The sequence below is a fragment of the Drosophila melanogaster genome, chromosome 2L, assembly GCF_000001215.4.
Source record: "Drosophila melanogaster chromosome 2L".
Lineage (NCBI taxonomy): Eukaryota > Metazoa > Arthropoda > Insecta > Diptera > Drosophilidae > Drosophila > Drosophila melanogaster.
Window position 1 is genome coordinate 16,354,563 of NT_033779.5, and position 26,002 is coordinate 16,380,564.

Here is a 26,002-nt window from a genome sequence, read left to right on the forward strand (position 1 = left end):
TATTGGAATTTGGGGTGGTAATGAACTAATTCTTCTGTATTCTATATTAAATTCATTGATTTACAATAACTTTATATTTATACAGCGCTACGTTGGAATACATAAAAAACTAATATGTATATCACTTGTTGATTCTTGGATGTGATGGTGCTATTGAGTTTTTGAAGAAAACAAGCATATTTGATGATTCATTTCAAAGAAATAACTGAAGAATGATCTATTCATAAGCCAAACTCATTTCCATAAGGAAGAAAATGTAAACTGAATTTTACGGATATTAAGAATTCTTTTCTTTGTATAAAATTCAACTTATGCATTTTTTTAAACTCGCTAAGCACGAAACGCGCTTTTCCGAACCCGATTAACACTTGCCCAGAATTTACACGTTTTGTTGCACAGTTTATTCATTTTGTGGTACATAGTTTATATGATCGTTGGTTTCGATTCGTTTAGATCTATGTGAGGATTGTAGAAAAACGCTAAAAGATAATTAAGAGTTATTTATATTTAGATACGATGGCTGACTAATGAATATCATTCAGAATGCAAGTGTTTGTTAGTTTAATAAGTGGAAATTTGAGCTTGGGCCGCACAGTCTTGATTTCCGATCCTCACAGCCTTACAGCTCGTCCTTATCCAGATCGATGTCGCTCAGATCGATGTCCTCCTCGGTGGGCAGTTGGCCATCTTTGCCGTCCCAAGGATCCACGGACACAATCGCCGGCTTTTTGGCTCCGCGAACAGGCGCCGTGTGGCCACGTCCGTAGGAGATGTCGCGCAGGAACTCGTTGATGCCGTCCTTGGAGAAGGAGCCCTTGAGCACGGAGAATTTCATCTTCTTGAAGTTGACCACAGCCATGGCCGGATAGCCGAATCCGCCCACTTCGAGCGACTCTTCCAGGGCCAACTGCTGGCCACCTTCTGCCCAGGCCCAGCCCCATTGCTTCTGCTTGAACTTCTCGCCCAGGGTGCGCAATGTGTCGAGGAACTTGTTGCGGCACTTGGCATCGCAGTCGAGAATGTGTGGCAGAACGGACACGACGCACAATGGCTTTCCTTCGCAGGCAGTTTCAAAAGTCGATTCATTGATAATCTCGATGAGTTCGGGTGCTGGCACATTGGCCACATGCTTGTCACTGGCCCAGGATACAATATCCGAGGCAGTGCGTCCGCCATCATACTCCTGGGCATCACTGGCTCGCTTGGAGCCCGCAGGGAAGAACTTAATGGTAGGATACCCACGCACATTGTATTCGGCGGCCTTGCTCTGATGCGCGGTGGCATCCAGGGCGCCCAACTTAACCTTGCCCTTCAATTCTTTGGCGGCCTTGGCCCATTCGGGTGCCAGGTTCTTGCAGTGACCACACCAGGGGGCGAAGAATTCCACCAGCCATATGTCGTCGGAGTTCAGGACCAGTTTGTCAAAGTTGTCCTCGGTGAGTTCGATGACATCATCGCCGGACGAGCTGCCGGAACCGCCGGAAGACGATCCACCGCCGCCGCCCAGGACACCCTGCACCTTCTTCTTGACCTCCGCCAGAGCGGCTTCAGCGATGGCCTTAGCGGTTCGCTGACCATTGTAGTCCGTGGGCGACTTCTTGTTGGCGCCAAAGATCTTGATGGTGGGAAAGCCACGTACACCGAACTGGCCACTCAGCGTGCTGTCCGCATCGGCATTCACGGAGCCCACTTTCACGACTCCCTTCAATGCCTTGGCCAGCTTCTTGTACTCGGGCACCAGGCTCTGACAATGGCCGCACCATGGAGCATAGAACTCCACGACCCAGATGGCGTCGTCTTTCAGCACCTCCCGGTCGAAATTCGAGGGCGTCAGCTCCACAACGCCATCGCTGGGCGAATAGAAGGCACTAACGCTGCCCACGACAAATGCCAGCAACAAAATGCTCGCTGCGGGGGCGTATTGAAAATGTATTATTAACATAATTTGTCTATTTCGTGCATGGGCCGGAAACTTACCCAGTTGCCTCATCTTTCTTTTTTGAGTTTGCGAAACCGCTTACGTGTCTATCTCTTGCGAGTTTATCTCAACAAATTCTTAATCAACGCGTCTTGTCGATAGGCTCTTTTAAACTAAACTATGTGTAGAGATGCGGCTTATATTTTGCTAAAAAAAAAGAGTACACGTCACTGCGAGTGCGGCGTACTCTCGATAGTTCGATAGGCGTTTCAATACTTTGTGACTATCGATGTAGAAGCCGGCAAATGCGGATACTGCTGATAATGTGAAATAAGCCAAATCTTATATACTTTTACAAAAACAAAGGCGTGATTTTATTTGTAATTCTAATTATATATACGTACAAATAACGAAAGGAAAATGGTCCGAGAAGTTTATTGCCACTATCGATATATTTCGGTATTTTAGACTGGTTCTAAAAATCCTTCAGAGCTGCCAGATAAGTTAAAAATGAGCTTATTGACAACACTGTGTGATTTGGCGGCTATTTCAAGGTTGATTTCTTAACACATTCATTAAAACCAATGCAAAAAACTTGCAAATTTCAGTGATGATACTTTTGACGTAGAATGACAAAGTTCTACTTCTACTACCCCAATGTACTGCTTTCTTTATCTCTAAGGTAGATTAAATTATCTATTTATTTCTCTCACTGTAAAAGTTAACTGCATTATTTTTAGTAAGCAACAGGCAACAATATTAAGAATATTGAAAAAACAAAGGTACATATATAAAACAATTTATTGGTTAAATGATTTTATATAATATAACATTTTCTCTCTTTCATTTCAGCCTACTATCCTTAATTGTATTTACCTTGTTAATTCCCCATTTTAATTGTTTCCTTTCCCAACGTTTTGTTTGATTTGTGTTTTCTGGAAGCTTTGGCTTAATTTACTCGCACATTGTTCTGGCTCTCCAGCTTGTTCTCCCACTGCCCTCCCCACCCACCAGCCAACATTCGAATGACCCCTGACCCTCGCCATTTTCGTCTACGTTCGTTGCGTGCGCATATGAGATAAAATATGTGGTCAATTTTACTTAATAGCGACTTAGTAGTAGTGTTGCCAAGATTTATGTGACGTTCATATTGGCACAGAAAGACACAGAGTCAGACAATTTCCTTTTCTGCCATTCAAGGGTTAATTGGAGGGAGCTGTTCAGTCGGGGGGACTGGATTTTCCCTTTATTTTGCGTGTTATTTTTATGATTATTGAATTTTAATGCATATCGAATGCACACATAAAGATTCAATGACACAATGTCATAACTTCTCGGGCGGCTACAAAACCGGTGGGTGTGGCCAACCCTTTTTTCCAAAAGTAAAGTTTATGCCACATTTGGCCTGCACTTTTTGCTTTCAGCATAAAAAGGCGTAATATTTGTATTAACTTCGGTAAAAGAGAGTCTGGCCCCAGATAAACTTACAGCACTGAAAAAAATAATATCTAATAAAACATAAATATTAGACACATAAAAAAGAAACCACCACATTACTTTATTACAATATCTGCGCAATAAGTTTAATATTAAATTTAAAGATGAATCTAGCTTAATATTATTATTTCTAGGTTTATCACTAAGTTAGAATTCGTTTCAGTGCTCGTACTTCGCCACACTGGCTTATCAAACAAACAATTTGAATGCCCAGCGGAGCGATCTTTTTATTGATACGCTACGGTGAGGGTGCGGCATAAATATTAACCCCTTGTTGCCATTGCTCCTGTTGTTGTGTCTGCACTTCTGACTTGCCTGACGCCCTGTCAAAACACCTTTCCCGAAGGATGTGCGTCTGTCAGTGACTTCAATCTTGCAGATGTGGGGCGTTTATGAGTGTGCTCACTTGCAAAAATAACTTTCTTTTTGCTACTTTTATAAAAAAATATATATGTATTAAATAAAAAATAAAAAAATGAAAAATGAGTGTATAAAGCAAAAAAAAAAATTTTTTTTATATATAAGGTATAAAGTATATTATAAAAATGTATATATAACATAAAGAGCAATGAAATATAAATACTAGTGAGCTAAATGGAATTTCTATTAATATGTAGATGTAGCTTGATTTTTAAGGCGCATTTTAGATAAGGAAAATATTTCATATCAGCTTTTTGTTCACATATATGTACATATGTACACACAATATACAGTCTCCTGGCCTTTTTTTCGAGTGTGGTCCTGAACCGTGAGATTCCTTTTTATTTTATCATCGAATGCCATTTTGCAACGTGTCATATTTACACTGCGGATTTGTCCCATTATTCACTTGACAACACCACGAGGATTCCAGTGCCCTTCGACTTCCTTTTTTTTTTTTTTTGGATTCTCAAGTGCCTTGTGCGGATTATTTTAAAGTTGATTCGCTGCCACGCGTTTTCCATTTGCCATTTCCCCAGTCGCTCTCCTTTCCGAGTGCCTTTGTTGTTATTTTTGCAAATTTAGCTTTATCAATTTTTCTATATCATTGAACTGTTTTTTATGGGATTTTCTTCTTCATTCGGCTTTCGGATTCGGTTTCGTAAGGGTAGCCTTCGATTTCTGGTTGATTTCCAGGCCTTGCTGACTTCTTATCGAGTGGAACGCACATACGTCTGTGCATATGTGTGGAGAGTGAAATGATGATATGTGGCTTATTATTGTCAATTTTTATGGGATTTTCATGTGTGAATGCATTCGGGGTGCTACTGAAATATGCCCAAGTGAATGTGTTAAGATAAGAATTGCGTGAAATCCTGATGCGGGGTGGCAAAAATGGATTATAAGATGAACAGGGGTCGTGGAATTAGATGTAAATATATTGGGGTAAATTTGGTTGAAAAACGAGAAGAATTTGAATATTGCATACATTTTTTGAAACAGAAAAGTGACTTTTGCTTGCCTCTGCCAAAACCTTATGTGTAATTAGTTATTAGTTGTAATTAGTTAGTTGTAATTAGTTGCAACGCTCAAAATCTATCCGCATAAAACTATGCCAAAAGTCTTCTTTATGCTGGTAAAGTATGATGACCGAATCAGTATACTCTTTCATATATGTTGTTGTCTGATCATAGAGTGTTCTTTTTCGGTATACACAAGTTGCATGACAATGTAGATATCAATTTGCTTATTGTGCATCTAATGAATATCCGACGACTATATGGATGGCATATTTAAAAATATTAGAAAAGAAATCCGAGTTTATAAGGTAAAACTCAGAAGCTAGCTTCCTTCTTTGTTTTAAATGGCAATGATCGTTGTTTTCCAAATCCCCCTACGTATTTTCAAAATCCTTAAAACTCAACGCCGTATCTCATTTGGTCCCAGCAATGCATCTTGAACAACTAAAATCCCCAACAAACAAAGCACTCTCACCAGCAAATAACTTTCTGCAGAACGTGATCCAACATAATCAATGAATACGGAACACTATCCCTCCTCCAAAACGCAATTCCTCCCGGGGGGAAAAACTATCAAGTGTGTCGCACGGCAAAAAGGGGGAGAGTGTGAAACCTTATAATTTTCTTACGAAATAAACTGCAAATAAAGTGAATTTTATGCAAAATATGTTTAATAAACAAAATCAAGTTGGGCCGAGGGGATAACAAAACAGACAAAACGCGAAGAGAAAAGCAGGAAAAGGAGCCAAAGGACATCGACGACAGTGTGAAGATTTTTAATTGCCTTAGGAAAATGTGTGTGTGTATGAGATGCCAGGCCAAGATAATAAGATTGTAAACTATGAAACGATGGGCAAAGGGTTGAGAAGAAGAATTATCCCCAGCTCGGGCCATGGCCCATATGTGTGTGTGTGTGTGTGTAGGCCTTCCTTCCGACTGGTTAGTGTCCATAAGGATGCGGATGTCCTTTCTGCTTGGTTTTGCCCTTTTAATGTCATTTCAGCTACTTTACAACGAGATATTTCAGTGGGATCTGCCTGTGTCTCAGGGAATCTCACAAAATGCCAACTCATTACAATTTGGCCTGACTCTTGACTATGCGGCAACTTTCTTTTGGCCCCCACTACGCTCACTGCAATCTGGCCAAGTAATTAATGGTTTATATACACACACACAAGTGTATCTTTGGCTATATCGCAGGACTTCCTTGAAACCTCATCGAACTCAAGACGAGGCGTTTTGACTTTTTTTATGCTGACGCTAACTCGAAAATAATTTGATATTTTCAATTAAAGTTTTCAATGGCTTTTGAAAATGTTTTCTGGTTTTCCACTGGCACGGGCCGCACAATAATTGCATTGTAATTGACTTTTGATAGTGCTCGCCCTTCTTGTCCTTGTCTTAATATTTCTTCAAGGGCTGGGAGAAATTTAGTTAGGGGTTTGTGGCTAGAATGTTTTGCGGTTTAGGGGTGCTATGACTTTGACTTTCAGTCTGTGCGGGAAAAGGTCATAGCCTGAGATAAGGCTTAATCGAAACTTATGCTATGTAAAAACTTATAAATTAAAATAGAAAATAATAAAGGTTTCTCGCCATTTCCTCTATGGGATGGCACAGTTCTTTTCATAAAAGTATCAATTACCGAATTCCTTTCGAATTTCCCCTGCCCTATCATATTTTTCCTTTAATCATCGTTCTTTGCTCGCTTTCTGTGGGTCGCCATTGAAATATTTCGCCATTATTAATTAATTTTATTTCTGTCTTTCAGTATTGAGTTTGCCCCACCCCCAATTTGCTCATTATAAAAAAGCGCAATGCGGGCGATTTTAATTTACACCCGAAACAAAACAAAAAAAAAAAAAAACGACCCACTGTTTTCACGTTCTCGCTCGTTCACAAAGCTAAAAATAATTTGCTGCAAACAAAACAGCTCAAAAAGAAGACTTGATTATTTTATAAAAATATTTTGTTACGTTAAAGAAAATTTCACAATATTTCACTGTTCATTTTTTACTGCTCCGCCACGTCCCTCGGATTTCTTTTGCGCTGGCTCTTTGTCGATATTAAACGAAAATAAAATACAAACAACAGCAACAAAAAAAAAAAAATGCGACAAAAATTGCAAGTTTTTACTTCCCTTTGTTGTTGTTTTGGTGGGTTGGGTGTGGTTGGCGAAATACCTGTACAGCCCAGGTGGGCGTGGCACTGGGGTGGAAATTGTTATTGAATGCCATGCTCGGGCAGCTCGACATTTTTTTCCCATTGCATACTTTTAAGCGCAAAATCAGCTTAGGGGCTCATTATCCCAGCGTTCGTTCATTCATTTAATTTTTAATTAATTTTTCCAACGCCCAGAAAAAAAAAATCGAAAAAGAAAAACAAATTAATATAAGAAGCAATATGCATATATATATATACATACATATATAAAATGTAAAAGGATTTCGTTGGCTGCGGCTGCCATCAACACTCGCTAGCTTTTGGCTATTTGTGGGCTTCTTTGGGCACCGAGTATCGGAGAAAGGCAAAAAAAAAAAGAAATGTGCGAGGGGAGAAAGTGGCACAAAGGGTTGAGTGGGCTGGATTTTCGGCGGGCAGGGTGGGGACTTTCTTTTGGCGCACTGCCTTCTTTACTATTTAATTATTTTCGCTGCTCTTTTCAGCCTCGCCTTTTGCTTACAACTTGTAAAATACTGATATAATAAAAATTATATAAACACTCGAAGGGCATCAAGCGGCTGAATTATGGGTACTCTCACCATTAATAAAAAAAAAACACATTATTGTTAAGATTGTTAATTTTAAGATTACCTCTTATTTGCTTATATTCATATAATTGTTTTTACTATTGATATGGATTTAGCAGTTTTAGTTTGTCCTCTTATCTCTCAATTCTATTACCAAACTATTTAAAAAAATATATTTTGGAACATAAACTATTTAAAAACAATAAATACTAACTAATAATAATAATACTAACTAACTAAAAATGTTATTTACTCGATCACATTTCTCAATGAAAAGTCTTTTAATTCTGATTGATAAAGGGTATAGATAGTTAATAATAATACAAAAGCAAAAACGGAACTGGTAAGCGTTAATTGATTTTATTTTATTCTTTTGCACTCTCTAAGCTCGCCACACAATGCTGTGGAAAATGGGAAAGCAGATTTTTGGGCGAAAAGGAAATGAAAAACAAAAGAAAAACACAGTGAAACAGTAGCAACCCTTTGCCGAAGTTTTTGCCCTTCTTGCTCCGCTCCTTTTATGCTTAATTAAATATTCATCAAACACACAATGGAAAACTTTTAAATACTCATCAAGTTTGCGGGCATCGTCGTCTTGGGAGACAGGAAAATCGCCCCTTGAATTTTCGTGGGGAAATTGAGAAGACGTAGCGAAGCCAAGGATAAGCTCATATTTTTGTCTGGGTCTGTCCGCTCTAATCAATAACAACAAATCGCCGTTTACTTTGTATTTTAAATCCGCATTGCCCAATCTTCTAGCCTGGCATTTACACTACAACAATTAGCGTACATTTTAAAGGTATTAAAATGATCTAAATTTTAGTTAATTAAATATCACTATTTAAACACGTGGTATAAAATATAATATGCTTGGTTATCTTGCGTTTTTGGGATATATTTTAATCAATTTAAAATAAGACTTCTCATTCAAAAAAATATTTTTGTAAAAGAGTTTTACATTTTTTGATATCTTATTGTCTTCTCAAAATATATGTGGATACAGTCATCTTACCAAATGTAAGATTGATTGTTGATCAACGATCTTACCTAATGTGCTCAGCTCTGGAAAGGCTGTTCAATGAAATGGAATAATTAAGCCAAAATACGATTTAATTGATATTTAGGATATGCAGATATTTTCTCTGTGTATATGTGGTTGTCTCGAGCTCAAGAAGAATTCCCCTTTGGGACATTAAAAACTCATTTCACCCTCAACCCTTTGCTCTCAACATTTACGATTTTCTTGCTTTGTTTGCTATTTTGATATTTTAACATATGCAAGAGTTTTTGTTGTTTCTACTGCCAACCCCACATGCCACATGCACAAATAACCAGAACGGCCAGCTATATAGTCTTCTGTTCAGTTAGATAACATTTAAATAGTTTTCAAGTGCGAATAATTTCCAGGGAAGAAGTGGGCAGATATTTGGAGTCTGGGTCAAGGGTTGTATGTACATAGGGTTATGGGTGAGCTCATAGTGCTCGTGTATCTAATGGAAATCGCATAAAACTATGATATTTCTAATTTCTTTTGTGAATTTCTTGAAGAAATGGTTTGGTTATGTGGTGACAGACTTAATCTAATTTAGCAGTATATAATTATAATTTATGTATTTACAGGAAAGAAACATACGTATATAAACTTACTCAGATTCCTAAGAAACTTTTCTAACGAAACGGTAAATAATATATACTTGCCTGAGAAAAAGTATAGTGGTTCAAAATTTTAAATGAGAACCATAACCTCTAATCCTTTTACTCATAAAGCCAATGTTGATTTCAGCAATATCTGTATGAAAATGAAGCACCATTTTCCAATGAAAAATGTATATGATGCTTGTGAAAGTCATCGCATGGTTATAAATTAAGAATAATAAAGTTACATGTAAATCTGTTCAGTAACTTAAGCTTAACTAGATTTAGATTATACGTGCATATTATACATTTATTGTTACTTTATATTTCCGTTTAAAAGACATTATCAGAAGAGTAATTCTTTTTTTTAAATGCTGCGATTTATCAAATCGATATACAAATCTTTATGTTCCAGCTTATGCCTTAAGACCACACTTATCTAAATTAATCTGCACTGTGTCATCTCGCAGAATAATTGATTTATGTGCTATAACTTCATTAAAATACTCAAAGCCAAGAAAAGCAAAACCCTCAAACTCCCAAATGAATCGAAATGCTGAGGCTCTCTGTTTGGTTCGTTTCGGTTTGGTTCGTCCGATTTAATTGATTTCCGTGGCTCTGTGACAGCTCGAGCCAATCGACAGCTCTCGGTAATTTCGAGCCGAATAACCCTTTTGCTGACTTTTGCCTGTTTTACCAAAAAGAGTCTGCGACAAATGCAATTAACCAGCCGTAACGCCCACACACATTAAGCCAGAAACAGAATCCGAGCGAGGGCTTTTGATGTCACTTTGGCAAATGAATTTATATGGATGTGATGTGCCCGAGTGTTGGAGAATGCAGGATACGAACGTGAGTGGGAGTTCATAACTCCCAGGGACATCAAACGGTCGTTCTGCTCATATGTGAAATATTTCAAATAACATGAGCTTCGCTTTCTGCCAGCAATTTCTGCCAGCAATTACACAAATGTAATTTGCAGCTAAATGGAATGTTTTTAATGAATTTATATTTCCCGCAGCATCGAAGAGTGGGTCCAAAATAATTTCCCCTTTCTATTTCTATTGTTCGAACATCAAATTATTGGTATATATTTATCCAAAAATAGATTAGATTTCGTTTTCGAACCAATCTTAGGGTAGGTCATCGAACTGACTTCACTCGTTTTAATAGTTTCTTGAGTTGAATGCACCTCCAACACTTTTTTCTTTACTTCTGCACATTCGGGTTCATCGAAAATTAGGATCGTTTTTGGGCATTCTCATTCGTTTGCATTGGCTTATCTCCATTGTCCAATTGGAGGCTGGTACACTGCTCATGAAAATTATGTTAATTTCGTGTGGAATTTACTTCCAGGGGTTTTGCTCAAGTTCGTTTGCGATTTGCATTTGAATGCCTGGTTACGTACTTCAAAAGTCATAATAATTCTATGAAGGAAGCATTAGCAAAGCTCTATTGACCTAGAACTTGAGCTTTCCATGCCCGATTTCTGAAGATAAAAATGAGCACGAGGTTTGTTATGAACGAAATTATTCGATTTTCAAGTTGCTATATTTTTCAATAAATTTATAAAAACATGTACTTTTAACTTTTTTTGATTAGAAATATTTATATTTATATGGAATATTTGTAATATGTCTACTTTCTAGATATACCTATTTATTTTTATAAATTTATTGAAAAGAAATATTAAATTTTAGTGTAAAAACGATTAATATCAGAGTAAAATTATATGAATTTTATGCATTGTGTTGGCTAGTGTATTTTCTAGCTGTCATAGGCGCTCTCTCTTTCTGTCCTTTTTCCCCCTAAACGAAACCAATAAATATCATAGTTAAATTATTTGAATTTTATGCATGTAGTTTTTGTTTTTGTTGGCTAGTGTATTTACTAGCTGTCATAGGCGCGCTCTCTTTCTATCGTTTTCTCCCTAAACGGAACCAATAAAATTACAAAGCTTTAAAAATAAATAATACTCGTACGTAATTAGCTCGACGTCATAAGCTGGAGAGTGGGTTTTCTGGCGAGAGCAAAAAAAATTAGAATCTGTGAACTGATGACATCACGAGCGATGAGTATATAAAGCTGAGATCGGTCCCAATCGTCGATCAGTTGTCGAGATGAATCAGGCCTCTCTATATCAGCACGCCAACCAGGTGCAAAGGCACGATGCCAAATTGATTCTGGACGAATTCGCATCGACCATGCAGTGGCGATCCGATGGAGAGGATGCACTCCTGGATGTGGGTTCAGGATCCGGTAACGTGCTCATGGACTTCGTAAAGCCACTGCTCCCGATTCGTGGACAACTGGTGGGCACAGACATCTCCAGCCAGATGGTGCACTATGCCAGTAAGCATTACCAGCGAGAGGAGCGCACCAGATTCCAGGTTCTGGACATTGGATGCGAGCGACTGCCTGAGGAGCTTAGCGGCAGATTTGACCATGTCACCTCGTTCTACTGCCTCCATTGGGTGCAAAATCTGAAAGGAGCTCTCGGAAATATCTACAATCTTCTGAAGCCCGAAGGTGGCGACTGCCTCCTGGCCTTTTTGGCCTCCAATCCGGTTTACGAAGTCTATAAGATTCTTAAAACGAATGACAAGTGGTCGACTTTTATGCAGGATGTGGAGAACTTCATATCCCCACTTCACTACAGTCTAAGTCCTGGCGAGGAATTCAGTCAGTTGTTGAACGATGTGGGTTTCGTGCAACACAATGTGGAAATTCGAAACGAAGTGTTTGTTTATGAAGGCGTGAGGACACTGAAAGGTAAGTTAAAGCACTTGTAATATTTAAATTAATTCTTAACTAATTTTACGATTTTACTTTACAGATAATGTAAAGGCCATTTGTCCTTTTCTTGAGCGAATGCCTGCAGATTTGCATGAACAGTTCCTGGATGACTTCATAGACATTGTTATATCCATGAATTTGCAGCAAGGTGAAAATAATGAGGATCAAAAGTTCCTATCTCCCTATAAATTGGTGGTGGCCTATGCTCGCAAGACTCCTGAATTTGTGAATAATGTTTTCCTGGAGCCTACACATCAAAACTTGGTTAAGGGAATAAATTAATTTTATTTTACAAATTAACAGTAATTGCATTTGTTAACAGAGTCTATTAATGCCAAATAATGTACTTAATTTAAATACTTTAAATATACAAAGTTCCAACAATTGGTCTTACAATACAAAAGTGATCTCTAGGGAGAAGTGATCTTAGTTGTAATAGAGATACAAAAATATCCAAATTTAGTTTATTATATAGATTAAATATGGTTAAATCATCTGTTGCAATTCAATTGTTTTATTTAACTAAATTATACATGATTATTGTTGACGCAGCAAATGAAGTGTGCAATCAAATATTCTGTTTAATATATCATTTATAGAGAGGCTTCGGCATTATAATTGCTGCTTTTGACAGAACCAATTATTACAGCAGCAAGTATAATTCTCTATCACTCTCCCTCTCATTTTAGTTCCATATATACCATACATACATACATATATATGTATATAGTTGTTTGGGGTTAACTCTCACTCTCCATGGAACTTTTCATCTTTCCCAAAGCTTAACGTCAAAAACCGCGCGTTTCCCTCGCGATTTTGATGTATCAAAACTTTTCGTCAGACGAAAAACCGCCCGTTGCGTTTAAAATACGATGGTAAACTGAGTTGGGCGGATACGTTGAAAGGGTTGAAAATGTTGCCATTCGAGTCTAAGAACAATTTTAATTGTTATTCCGTCTTTTTTTGTCAGTTGTGGGCTACGTATGTTGGAGTTCGTTGTGGAATTTCGAAATGAGTTATTAACGCGATGTCGACAGAAATGCGCATTCATGTCATTTATCAGTGGGTTTGCGTTTTTGAGGCGTGAGTTTGTCTAGCTTCCGGGCAATTGACAGTTCATTCACAGGACATCTCCCCACAACGGGCAAGTATTGTAGTAAATGTTTGTCTTAATCTTTGATTTTTGCTTTCTGTAGCATTTAAAATTCGACTTACCCCCAAGAAAATCCCAGCTCATCCCGAAACAACAACCCACTCCGCATTTTGTTTCTGGCAAATGTAAACGACAGGAATTAATTTAGATAAATGATTTCTCAAGTGCGCTGGCCGGGGCTTCAGACGATTTGCCGCCTGTCAGTCAAACGGATTCTACATTTTCCCCCATGCCCGCCCCCTTTTGCCGGGTTTCCGCGTTGGGGCGTGGCATGCGATTTGTATGTCTAGCTACTAGCTACTAGCTGAGCCCCTGCCCAGTCTCTTATACCCAGAACTTACCAACCCGTCTCAAAATTGTTTTCGCAAACAAATTTTCGTATTGAAATTTGATTTATTTGTTAATTTGTTTGTAATGAATTTTCCGTTTGCTTGGCTGCCTGCCCCGAAGGTCGGCGGATTTCAGGATTTTGGATTGGGGATTGGGGTATTGGTTGCTCTTTAATTGCCTGTTCCTGGCATTTTGGTTTTTCTTCTCTGCATCATTTGTTTGGCTAATTTTCTTCGAACTTAAAAGATTCCGGGTGGAAATTGTTGTGCTCCGGCATGGAAAGAACAATTGGAAAAATTCCTTATTCCAAATTAGTTTCGAAGGGTGGAAGGAATTTCGAATCGAATTATTGTATGTTTAATCAATATCAATAAATGCATGCACTCATATTTAAATACTTTTGTTTACTTTTACAAGTTTAAGGTGCTTATGTACCAGATTCTTTTCGGCTTCTTTGTGCTTTGAACACTTTTCGATTTGTCCATTTGCAGCTATTTGTTTTTCACTTTGCACTTAGTTGTTAAAAAAAGGGAGTTTGCTGTTGCAAATAACTTTGGTTTCGTATTTAACTTGACATTTTATGGGACAATTCGCTTGCATGTACGTGGACTTATTTGGACTTTCGTTTTGGCACATATTTAATTTGTTTTGGCACATTGTAAATTATTCTCACAATTACGGGTAAATATATATTTTCTTTGAGAAGTTTCCAAAACTACAAATGACTATAATTATTCAATCAATAATGATTTTTGCGACTTTTAAGGTCTTGAAGAATAGTTATAGATATAGATGTATAGATTACTTTAGTTATTTAACCGAAGAGCTTCTTTTGTTAGTGGCCTTTATAACCCATCAATAAAGGAAATATTAATTTTGGGTAGTTTGAAAATTTATTTTTGTAACTCTTTTAACTCATGAATTTTCACATCTTACCAGGAGTTCTAACCCAGCGTTCATAGTCGCTGACCCACCCGATTTCGCGGGTCGATTCCGGGGGCGTAACCGCAAAAACAAACATCGAATACCGGAACTGAATGTCGGCGGAAGTCGTGTACACACGAATACATACATATATACATATGTATATGTATGTATGTTTCTATGGGGGCGTGTGCATTTGGCTGTAGCTCACAAAAATGCGTAGCCATCGAATAATATGCCCGGATTTTCAGGTGGGTTCCCACTTTGCCACTGACCATTCTGTTTGAGTTTACTTAGCGGTTTTGTTGACTCTCGGGCGTTTTGATTGCGCTTTCCATATGCATATGTGAAAAGGACAGCTCAAAAAAGCGAGTTTTTTTTTTGGGATTTATCTATTTAATGGCCACCAAAAGGCAATTACACACACATAAAATACCAAGAGGAATGAAGGCTGAGTCTCATTATAGAAAATTATAAGAGGAATATGGTAATTTACATTCGGTATCATGTGCGGCTTTTTATTAAAAATTCAGCACTAACGAGTCTCTTTTGTTTTTATAACAGAGTTCTCTACGGCTATCTTTTTCTAGCCCTCTCTTTCGCTCATCCGCAGCGGAGGTCCTTTGCGTTGCAAATAAGAATTTTAATAAATTATATTGTAATATGACAAAAACGTTTGCGCAGGCCAAAGGCAGAGACGTATGCCTTGCAAAGGGTTAAGTTCATACAAAACTGTGTTGATTTTGGCTAAAACATTAGATTCGTTAAATACATGCCAAAATATATATGCCAGTATATATAAATCAAATATAATATGTATTTTTTTGTTGTGATTTCTCTGCATTGTAGTAATTCTTATATTTTTTCATTGAAAAAGGGGTACGAAATTCATGGGCCACGCCACTGAGTCCTTGTGTCAATTTACTGGGCAAAGGCTCATGAATTTTTCAATAACAAAATGTTGCGTTCCGTAAAAAAATGTACATACAAAAATTGTTGAAAAATTTCTCCAAAAATTTTGTTTAGCTAATTATGGGCACCAGGGGAGCCAACTGTAAACCCTTTGGGATGTCGAGTTAGCCCATGCTTAAGCCTTTTCTTTCCTTTTTGTGGAATGTTTCCGTACTTCATTACGTTTGGCTTCAGCTTCGGCTTTGGTTTATTTTAATTTCATTTTATGATTTAACTTTACACCTGCTTGAAAAACGACACACACACACAAGGACTCTGGACTGCACTTCAATTAAAACCCGAGTCCTGGCCAAGGCACTTAAGTGCTTTTTACTCTGCGAAAGGTGTGAGAATATTTCTTTTGCCCAAATTATTTCAACATTTTCCGCTCCGCAGGAAAGGGGTTGGGTCATGTCCCAAAAAAAGGGAAAACAGTAATATGAAGATTTCTGCCGAAGAGTTCCGGGCATGCCGGGTCAAGGGTTTCCAAAAAGCAATGCTTTTCGTCCTGGGTTTTGGGATCGGGTTTCTGGGGAGCTCTAGTTGTCCACGTCCAACACTTCGTGGGGCAAATCTTCGTGTAATCGGATAAGGTAATTGGGAAGCTTTGTCTAGACATTAAGCGTACATAGTAAATTTTGTTTTCCCCAGTTTTGACCGAAATATGACTGCCAATGAGGATGTTTCGGAAAAGGATCTCCGCACAGTGGCCTCTTAAATATTTGCAATGAACTAAGAATTTGTGCTAAGAAATAATTTTAATTTAACTAGACTGTACTGCCATAGTCTATATATTTCTTCGTTAATTCAAAGTGTAAAATTTAATAATTAATAAATTTCAATTTATTGTTTTTCAACAGCTCTCTATTCCACTGTTCAAACTGCACTCCCATCAATCAAAAATCGTCTCACATTGGAAACCTTTTCGGTGTTCGGCCGCAAAACTTTTGTTCGGCAACACATGTTCCTTTTCGCAATTGAAGGTCCTGCTTCCGTTTTGGCCAAGTAACTTACCAACAACAATCACTTGAACGAACAACTGCGACGGCTTTTAATAAATCGATTTAAATTTCTGATCATATTTTCATCTCTAGAGAAATTTAATAGTTTTTCGCAATAACATTTTATGTGCGGACGCATACCCATGACGCAGGATCCCAACATCATCCACTTTCTATAGCAGTTGAAAAAAAAAAACACTACACAGAAAATTCTTTTGATTTCTTATTTGTTGGTTAAAGTTTAAGGATAAAAAAAAACTAACAATATGGGCAGGAAATTATATAATGAAGCATTTTAAGGTACTTATTATTTTGAAGTTTTCAAAAGTATTATATATGTATATGATCAAGCTTTCGTAACAATTCTAAAGAATTATCTTCATTGTAATTAGCAATTCTGCTATTTTAGTTTTAGGGTTTTAATTTTCAAAACTTGGGATAAATACAATTTTTGTCTGTGCTGTGTAAACAGGAGAAACTAGCGAGAACTACCCAACTAAAATAATAAGAGCGGCAACAAACTTGGGGACCGGCACGTTGGGCCAAGTCCAAACAAAGAAACTGCAAAGTTTACGGGTCACACGATGTGCCAGGAGCTCTACGGGGATCCGTACAGTCTCTCTCACTCTCTCTCTCTCTCCTTCAGCAGGACCTCTTACAGGAATCCTTGTCGTCGTCGTCGTCGTCTATGCAGCTTCCTGTGCATGGCAATAAAATTACTTTAGCCCATAAGTATGCTACAATTTTACGTACGAGCTCCCAGCTTTTGGTCGCAAGTGCGGCAAATAGTTTTACCGCCACGCCCCCTGGACACTAGCCGCCCCCCATTTGCCACGCCTTTCTCCCGAGACACACGTCATAATTAATGCAAAGCTGGCAAATGTATGCAACACCTGCGGTTTGTTTAAAACGACCGCAAGCAGCACTTCTCTTGGAAAATCCTTATACCCACAGATGGTATTGCAGCCAATTTTGGTTATTAAAATTATTTGGCCAGTCGCTGACATTTTATGTTTATTTAATTGAAGCCCCAAAGCCATTGATATTCCGGGAAGGCATATTTTATACGCTTCGGCCACTGAATTTGCTCTACTCTCAAAATATTGCTTAAATGGGAAATGTTTCTATTTGGGGATTTGTATGAATACTAGCGGTATGTTTAAGCTACTTTGAACAATTTTGTAAGTCACTATAATGCTTGAAATATTTTCAAATAAATAATAAAGTTTGATCCCTTGGTTTGATTATTTAATTTAAGTCGCAGACCTTTTTCAATTCCGTTCCAATAAAATTCCAATTTCATTGCAATCATTTCCAATGATCTCCAGCATTTATTTTCGATGCCCGGGGTTCAATAAAATTGGTTTTTCAATTTTCAGTGGCATATTTCAAGTGTTGCGGTCAAGTGAACAGGACCAAAAACCGAAAACCCTTATATTTGATGGAACTCCGACCCTCGGCTAACAGCCGTTGACACAATGACGACATAAGTTATTTGCGGTTAGCAAATTTTTTTTGCTGCATTATTCTGCTTGGGGGGTTTAACTATAATTAACCAGTTTAGCTGACATCCCTGCCAGCACTTCCATTTGCCAATTGCCATTTGTTTTTTATTTATTAAAAAAAAAACCCGGCTCTTTTCTGTCATTATCCACTTACTGGGGGCCCCCTTTGTCTTTAGTTGACACGCAAATGAGTTGCTTGTTTTAAGGCATTGAGTTGTTGACCGCCACTTGTCAATTAAGTTGGCATTGATGTCACAGAAGAATAAGGACTCTGATGAGTCTATGTAATTGAAGGTTTTCAACCTATTTCGCGATGACATCATTTGCGTTCTTTGAGTTTTGTGGTTAGCTAGTTGTAGATAGCTAACGATGTTGAGTTAGGCTAATTTTGCATTTTTTAAAACCAACTATACATTTGTCTTTAACATTTTATATCATTTTATTTTAAAGTTTTAGTCTTTGTGGTATTTCATCGATTTTAATAGTGTTAGCGCACCATTTATTTGTCAGCTCTTATGATCTGTAATTAAAAATATATTTTTGGTTATAGAAAGTAACACGTACACTGCGAAACCTTTTGGAAAACCACCCGCACCACCCACTTCCTTCAGCATTGGGGCAACAAATGAAACCCGACATCGATTTTGTTCTCAAGTTACACTCGCTTTTGTTTACACAAAAATTATGTTTAATGAGCAGCAACCCCGAAATTCACGATTCCAGCATCTTCTGGGGTTGGCACAACTGACAATTATAATTACTAGGTCTTAAGTTTTTCGTGAAAATTATTATTTTAATTATGGACCGCCGGAAATGGGAGGGTGGAAATTCAGGAAAAAGGAAACACACACCCAGCGAAATAAGCGACAAGAATTCGATACATTTATGACACTGCGCGACAGATCATAAATTCAACGATTTGAGTGATGTGTTTGTGCAACAATAAACTAAACGAAATACTCCGTCCGCTTTATGCGATTGCCAGTTGCCATTCCAAAAGGAAATGGATGCGAAAAAGAAACATCTAATCAAGTGTCATAATCAGTTTTTATGGGCAAGCTAGGGCAATCATAACTTTTGGCACATAACATACATGTACAGTGTATACCGTATATCGCCTTGAGTTTTATTTCGCACGTTGATAATTTTTATTTCCCACTGCTCCGGCAGATAACTGCCATGCGTTTGTCCTGTGCAAATAAAATACATTTTTGCAGCGCTTTTATTTCCCATCAGTTTCAGTGCCAAGAAGTCGAACCATTCCAATCCAGTTCAGTCCACTCGCCCCCTTTGTAATAATCATTTATTTAATGTGCCCAAGCATTTATTATTTCCACTGACCTATCCCTGCTCCCTCGTCCTGGGCGACAAGTCCTTCGAATGGTCAAAGTTAGATTGGACACTTGCGCCATTTTGGCCTAATGAATCTAATTGAGTCAAACAAGTGGCCAGCAACATTATGGTAATGCTAATGTTGTCGCCCCAATCGCTGTGACTGTGACCTTCATGCTGGCTGGTTCTTTAAGATGGGGCAAATTTTGTTAGAAAAGAAGAAAGGTTTGGTTTTCCCACATGAAAATATAAGATAGTCTTTAATTAAATTAGCCAACTTGAAACCATCTATAGCATATCAGCTTAAAAAACTACGTATTTAAGCTAAATAATCAATATTAATCGCATTTTTAAAATTTTTAAGACGAAGAGTGAAGTATGTTTAAACTTTAAAATATCTTTAAATTAATTTTATTTGTAAGTCCTTATAATATTATTGCGAACAAAACGGTGACCTCACAAATTACAATACAAAGAAACAAATGGCTGAGAGTAAGTGGCGGGATTCATATCTAAGATATAAAGCCAGAGGCAAAATATTAAACGAAAATATTTCCAATTCATTGATTGCCATACTTCACGGCATGAAAATCTTCTGTTTGCATATTTGTGTTGAAAAAATGGAATATACACTGTACAGTATGCCCTCGGAGCTCAGTCTATGAAATAATGAACGCATGAATGATTGCATACTTTTCGGCTGCTTGCCATTTAACATTTTCATTGCCATTGCTTTTTTTCCTCCTTTTTTTTTTTTGGTTCGTATATGAAAAAATACCAAAATCGGTTAATGTTTATTGAAAAAGCATAAAATTCGTTCTACCAGAATGGAAAATATGCTTTTGATACAATTATTGTGCCTATCTGCAGGCGCCGGCCCTGAAAACGCACCCCAATCCTAGAAACTGAATCCTCCCCCACTACGAATTCATTCGAACTTTTGGGTATACCCTTGCAGGGGGTAATACCATTTACATTTAGTCTTTGCTACATTCAAAATATTAATATAGAACTCCTTATTTTATAAAAGTAAAAAAGCTTTTAGTATGGCAGGATTTATTGTTTAATTAAACATGAGTAAGGCTTAACATTCAATCATCTGTGATTGAAATTAATTATTGAAAATATGTTAATAAATAAAGCCTCTAGTATGGCAGGATATTTTTTTGGTTAACCAATACATAATTACAGTTTAACATTTAATCAACTGTCAGTTGTGTTTGGTTTTCTTACCTACATACATAATTTAATAATTATTTTTAGAGTATATACACTTCGATTTACTTCATATTCGTTTGCTTTTTGGTTTTTAAATTTGTTTTTCTCGTTGGGCTCTTTTTTTCGTTTGAGTTCATTTTGCCCCTGGCTAGCTGTTCTTTTTTGGCCAAGACCCCGAGGGCCTGCAGTTATATGGGTCGCTTGCCGTTGATAACAATCCAGGATAATATGCGGCAGTCAGATGAATTCTGATGTGGCTCGTCTCGGATCCGGAAAGTGTGGGTTGCAGAGAGCGGAAAGCAATTTCATGGCCACGAGGTGGAACAATATCGAAGTGGAAGGGGTTTCCATTCATGGTCGATGGTTGAGGAAAACTCATTGCATGTTTTAGTTGGGTTATTAGCATCCGTCGTGTTGCTGATCCGCAAAGAATGGGAATGGGAATGCACCTTAAACTCTTTATTCGTTTATAAGAATCTGTTTCTATATATTTTCTAGATTTTTGTTTGCTTAAAACTATATACCATACTTTAATTTATTTCTAATTTTAACAAAGCAAAGCAATGGCAAAATGTTGACACTATGAATTCCTTGTTTCTGATACTGCATACCAAATAATATTCCTGGTACCAAACCTTTTTAATTTGTCCTCTTATCAGTTTTATCATCCAATATTACAACATTTTCGATTATAATTTAAATGAATTTTTGAGCGTGTTAAAAAAAAAGTTATGTAGAAAGGCGGCATAGCCAAAAAAGACTGTAAAATTACAACGCTTTGATATTCAAATGCTGTCTTGTAAAGTTTGAACTCATTTTCACAAATTCGGATTTTATGCATTATTCAAGAGTGCGGCCCAATTTGTTGTCGTTGGTCAGCAAAGGGTTAAGCAGACGGGGATCTGAGGGGCTCTATGAAACATATTTGATATTTCATGCCCAAATAAATGCAATGAAAATTCATCAATTGAACCGACTCGCCGTCAACGCCTCAGTTGGCATCGACACTCTGTGGCCCGATTTGCATATAAATTGCTTTCGACATCGTTTGTTTGCCGATCTTCCCTTCACTGCTATAATTCCCAAATTTTTTTCCACCATCAAACGGCCATGTCAAGTGCTTATCAGCCTGTTGGCATCTGTCCGGAAAAGCAATTGCAGAGCTCTCAGCAACGCTTTTTTAATTGCCACAATTTGCGCTTAAACGTTTTGGCATTTCAACTCGTCGCCTGCAGCTGGCCAAAAAAAAAAAAAGAAAAAAAATTTGTAAAACGAAATAAGCGACACCCATGGTGACAATTATATAGAGCAGTTCAGTTCCATTTCAGGTTTGGGGATTCCCAGAGTATTGGGGCGCGATTGTCGCGGGAAGTACTGCCCTCGGGGCAGCAGTGGAGGCTTACAAGTTGGCCCATTAGAGCCACGCGGCATGTAGAGTCGCTCTTTTGTGGATTTTGGGAGGGGCCAAGGGCGCATCGGTGGGCGGGAATGTCAACTTAAATGCCAACAACAATGCAGGGGGCGGAGCCATCAATGGAGCCATCAACGAGTCGAAGAATGAGTTCTCTGTGATAAGAAATAATTGAAATAATTGAATTATTTTTACCAAAAGTATATAGGTGTAAGTACATAAACGAAAAGTTTCATGATGTGCAGGAAATATAAAATATATATTATATATAATATATATGATTTAAGATGAGGATGATGATTTATACACATTTCCTTGCCTATTTACTTAACATTTTTGTTGATTTCCAGGGCTTTTAGATTTTCGTATAGGCCCCGCAGGTGCGTTTTATTCGCAGCGGTTGTGATTTTTTGCCACGAGTTTTTAATGTTTACTTAGGGTCATGTTTTCGAGGGTCGCAATGGGTTGAGTTGGGTTCTTTGGCAATGGTCTTGGGAGTTATTAATTGCTGGAAAGAAAGTTTTGAGCAAAAATGGAAATTCACCTTAGGAGATTCTAGAAAAAAAAAACTAATTTAAACGGTGCCTGGAAAATAATTAAATAAAATTTTAATGTGGTTGCCATGAGAGCAAGGGAAAATATACTAGCACATTCTGAGAAGCGTAGTAATTTTTAGTTCTAATCTTCTTAAATATTTTGTTTTCTAATAGCATTATAAATTAACTCTATTTTTACTAGTTTTTACTACACTAGCGATATTTCATTCTCCAGCTAATTTTAGCTTTCCAAATGGTTTGTCTGTAGCATTTTCCAAACCTGTTCGAGGAAATTATTCCCTCAAATATGCAAATCCGACTCTCGTGTGTGTGCACGCATCATTTTCGATTTAAATATAAATTAATATTTTAACACGCTTCAGCTCGGTTGTTGTGTGTGGGTTTTTTTGTTTTTTTTTTTGTTTTGAAACTTAATGAAGTCGACGAGGAGCCAGTCTGGCTCTGAATTCGAAGCCTGAGCATCCTGCGCTCTTCATTTAAATTTAAATCCATGTGTGTGAGCTCCTTTGCTCATTTAATCTTAATTAAAAACCGGTTATTCGGGCTGCTGCTGCCGCTGTTGTTAACAATTTTCCCCATTTCTGAGCCCAAAAAAGTATGCTACCAGGGCCAAGACACAACACTGTTGTGTTTTATTGTCGGTGATGCGGTTCAAGGATATGTGAAGCCCAGCCTGGCACATTTATTTAGTATTCATCATATTTCTGATTTATTCAGTGGCAAATGGGCACGCGTATTTATGCCTATAATTACATCCCGAATGTAACCCCAAAATTAAGGAAAGGGGTTGTTCGACCCGTGTGAGGCTGTTTATTCAAATGAAAACTGTTGTTTTTGGGCTCGCTTATAGTTTTCGCATTTCACGGTTGAATTTACACCTTTGGGATTAGATTAGAGCGGAAGGAAGGTCTTGAGTGTGAGGGGGTTGCAAATGGCTTGTTGATAAGATAAACAACTGGTTTTAGTTATCTACATATATGGAGGTTGAAATGAAAATATGATTATGATTATTTTACTTAGGAAAAACTAAGCTCAAAAGAGTTTGATTACAATTTATATTAATTTCTTATTCAACTAATTTATGTCTTGAAAGTGATTTAAAGTAACATTTTCTTCTGAAATAATTACATATTCTATGAACAAATTTTCCTATATTTTTGCCATTTTGCCGCCATGCATTAACACATTATAAACTTCCAGTTTGCGCGTTTTCAGTGCGTATGATATTTTATAACCCAAAGATAAACATCAAAAGTGACTTTTCGACTGTACCATAAAAATTGATAGAAACACACACACACACACAGCACATGCACACTCCATATCATATGCTCGCTAGCAGATTATTTTTTTGCGCTAAAAATTTTCAATAATTCTGCAAATTCAAGGGGGGGGGCGGAGGGCTGTTCGGTTTTGGAGGGGTATGTTAAGCGCTACCTTTTGACGCACTTAATCTGCCAATAAAAGTAAATCAAAAGGCAGCGAAAAGCCGGAACAACCCCGAAACCAACGGCAGTTCAAGAGGCATTTCCTGTTTTAAATTGAGGTATGCCGTGGGATATTGCCGATATGGATATGGGATATGGCAAAAAAATTCTTTGCCTATTTTTTTTCGACCGTTGATCTCTTCAATAAATTGCCTCTGTTCGGCTGGCGGGGGAAATGCGAAGTATCTGTGTTGAAAAGTGTAATATTAAAAAGTCATAATCGCAGATAAGTGCGGTCTCAAATTGCCGGAGCTGCAGAACCGGAGTAAAAATGCCTGACAGAAGGCTATTCATTACAACGACCAACGACCAACTCATCATCGGGTTTGGGGATAAAGGAATGGCCATATATATTTCACATACTCATATGAGTGTGTGATGGTCTATCTGTGAACCATCCGACGACCACCTCGTCTGAGTTTTACACAACTTTTGCCTATAATCCAACTGCGCCCACAACAACAAAGGCCGTTTTACCAATTTTCATTTCAAGTCCATTGTTGCCGGCCCGTTCCATGATATATGTTGGCATTAAAAGTTATTGAAAAAATTGCTGACAAAAGAAGTATAAATATTTACGCAAAATACTATTTGAAAGTCAAGAGCAGGATCGAAAATCGTGTGAGGGGGCGGCAGACTTCAAGCATTGTGAAGAGTTGTCGACTGGCAAATGCAAATGATTGGCCCCTTTGATGTTGTCCGCAACGAATTTTGTCTTAAAAAAAAGGATTTTAAGGTTTGAATTTAAGATTTGTTTGGTTTTAGGAGATTGGACGGCACGATTTTAATTGCAATCAGTTGGGTGAGGAAAATACAGAGGAATGCAGGATAAGGTGCAATGTTCAAAGCTGTTCTTTGTTTAGAAATAAATATATATATGCCCCCTTTGGTTTTTCTCTTTTTGCTTTAAAATATTTTCTTAATTCCTAAGCTTTTTCGGAAAATTTGTTGTACAACGCACACACACTGAAATCCGAAATTAATTAAAAACTCCCAGGCAATTCAAATCCAAGAAAACTTGAGCTGGCAAAACAAAAGTTCTCCCTCGAGTTTCCAGGCGAAACAGACAATAGATATAAATAAAAACCGAAAATGCAATAAATTTTATGTGAAATATAATTGCTTAATGGCACTGCCTGGCATAATTGCCGCGTTTCGCACCTTGGGATGCCTGGGATCTTATAAATAAAAATTAATTTTAAGCGGCCGAGCAACAATAACAAGACAATTACACACCACACACGAAATGAGAGACAGCAGCACCCCCCCCAGAAAACCAACCTTCATCAAGGACTAACAAGGACACCGCGCCGACAAATTGTTGGCCGCCGTTTGTCGAGTAGAAAATTGAAATTAAAAAGAAAATGTATAAAGGCAAAAAAAAAAAAATGCCTAAAATGTTAACAACTTTCCTGCTTCTGCCGGTGCTGGTGGCAGTGGCGGTGGTGGCGATGGTGATTGTGGTGGTGCTATGTCATCCCGGTGGAAACTGTGGGAAATTGTCGCGTCTTGGGCAATAAATCAGGCAGGTGTCGTCGGCGGTTGGGTGTTAAGCATCTTGGCAGGCACTCCCGTTTCTTTCTTTCGCATTTCCCCGTTAGCTGTGTGGTTGCATTAAAAATGCAGCAAAGTTGCCGAAACAAGCTACATAAACCACCCGCGCCCACTTGATTTTCCCATTCCCTCCACCACGTCTCATGCAAAAAGGGCGGCAGTAATTAAATTCAAGGAAAACTAACAGCGAAGACCGCACTGTAAAAATGCCATAATTATACGCGACTGCATGTCGTGTGGGCTTAGTGTACCGCTGCCACCACCCACCCCATGTAGCCCACCCACCCTCGCCCTCACATTTCTCTTAACCCCCAAACGCCGGAAAAACCTGCGGGGCGCACATACGCCGAGCGTCATAACCTTTTACTGCCAACGTCTTGGCCTTCGTCGACATCTTCATCTTCGTCTTGGTTTTCGGGCGAGCCTTTGACCTCGACGTTTTCTTGATACCCTATCTAAGCGAAAAACGGTATTTGTTAATCTTAAGTATTGTATTTTGTTAAATTTTAAAAATAACCGAGCCTTTATAATCGTTTACTTTTTATAG

At 37.9% G+C, this 26,002-nt stretch overlaps 2 protein-coding genes across 4 annotated transcripts; one reads left to right on the top strand and one right to left on the bottom strand.

Annotated features, from left to right (window-relative positions):
• Nucleotides 1–323: 323 nt before the first annotated feature.
• CaBP1 (calcium-binding protein 1) lies at nt 324–2,173 on the bottom strand. 2 transcript variants are annotated; one of them, NM_001299050.1, is made up of 2 exons: nt 1,978–2,173; nt 324–1,908 (listed from the first exon to the last, which is right to left on the bottom strand). In NM_001299050.1, exons 1-2 carry the CDS (start codon nt 1,988–1,990, stop codon nt 620–622), a joined length of 1,302 nt encoding a protein of 433 aa, NP_001285979.1. In that variant the 5' UTR covers nt 1,991–2,173; the 3' UTR covers nt 324–619. The 2 variants fall into 2 exon arrangements, with proteins under 2 accessions (NP_001285979.1, NP_609792.1); NM_135948.4 differs by having other exon boundaries at nt 382–1,908.
• A 9,167-nt stretch (nt 2,174–11,340) lies between these two features.
• On the top strand, nt 11,341–12,477 carry jhamt (juvenile hormone acid methyltransferase). Of its 2 annotated transcripts, none has more exons than NM_001299051.1 (2): nt 11,341–12,008; nt 12,073–12,477. In NM_001299051.1, exons 1-2 carry the CDS (start codon nt 11,357–11,359, stop codon nt 12,312–12,314), a joined length of 894 nt encoding a protein of 297 aa, NP_001285980.1. In that variant the 5' UTR covers nt 11,341–11,356; the 3' UTR covers nt 12,315–12,477. The 2 variants fall into 2 exon arrangements, with proteins under 2 accessions (NP_001285980.1, NP_609793.2); NM_135949.3 differs by having other exon boundaries at nt 12,073–12,414.
• The last annotated feature ends 13,525 nt before the right edge of the window (nt 12,478–26,002 follow it).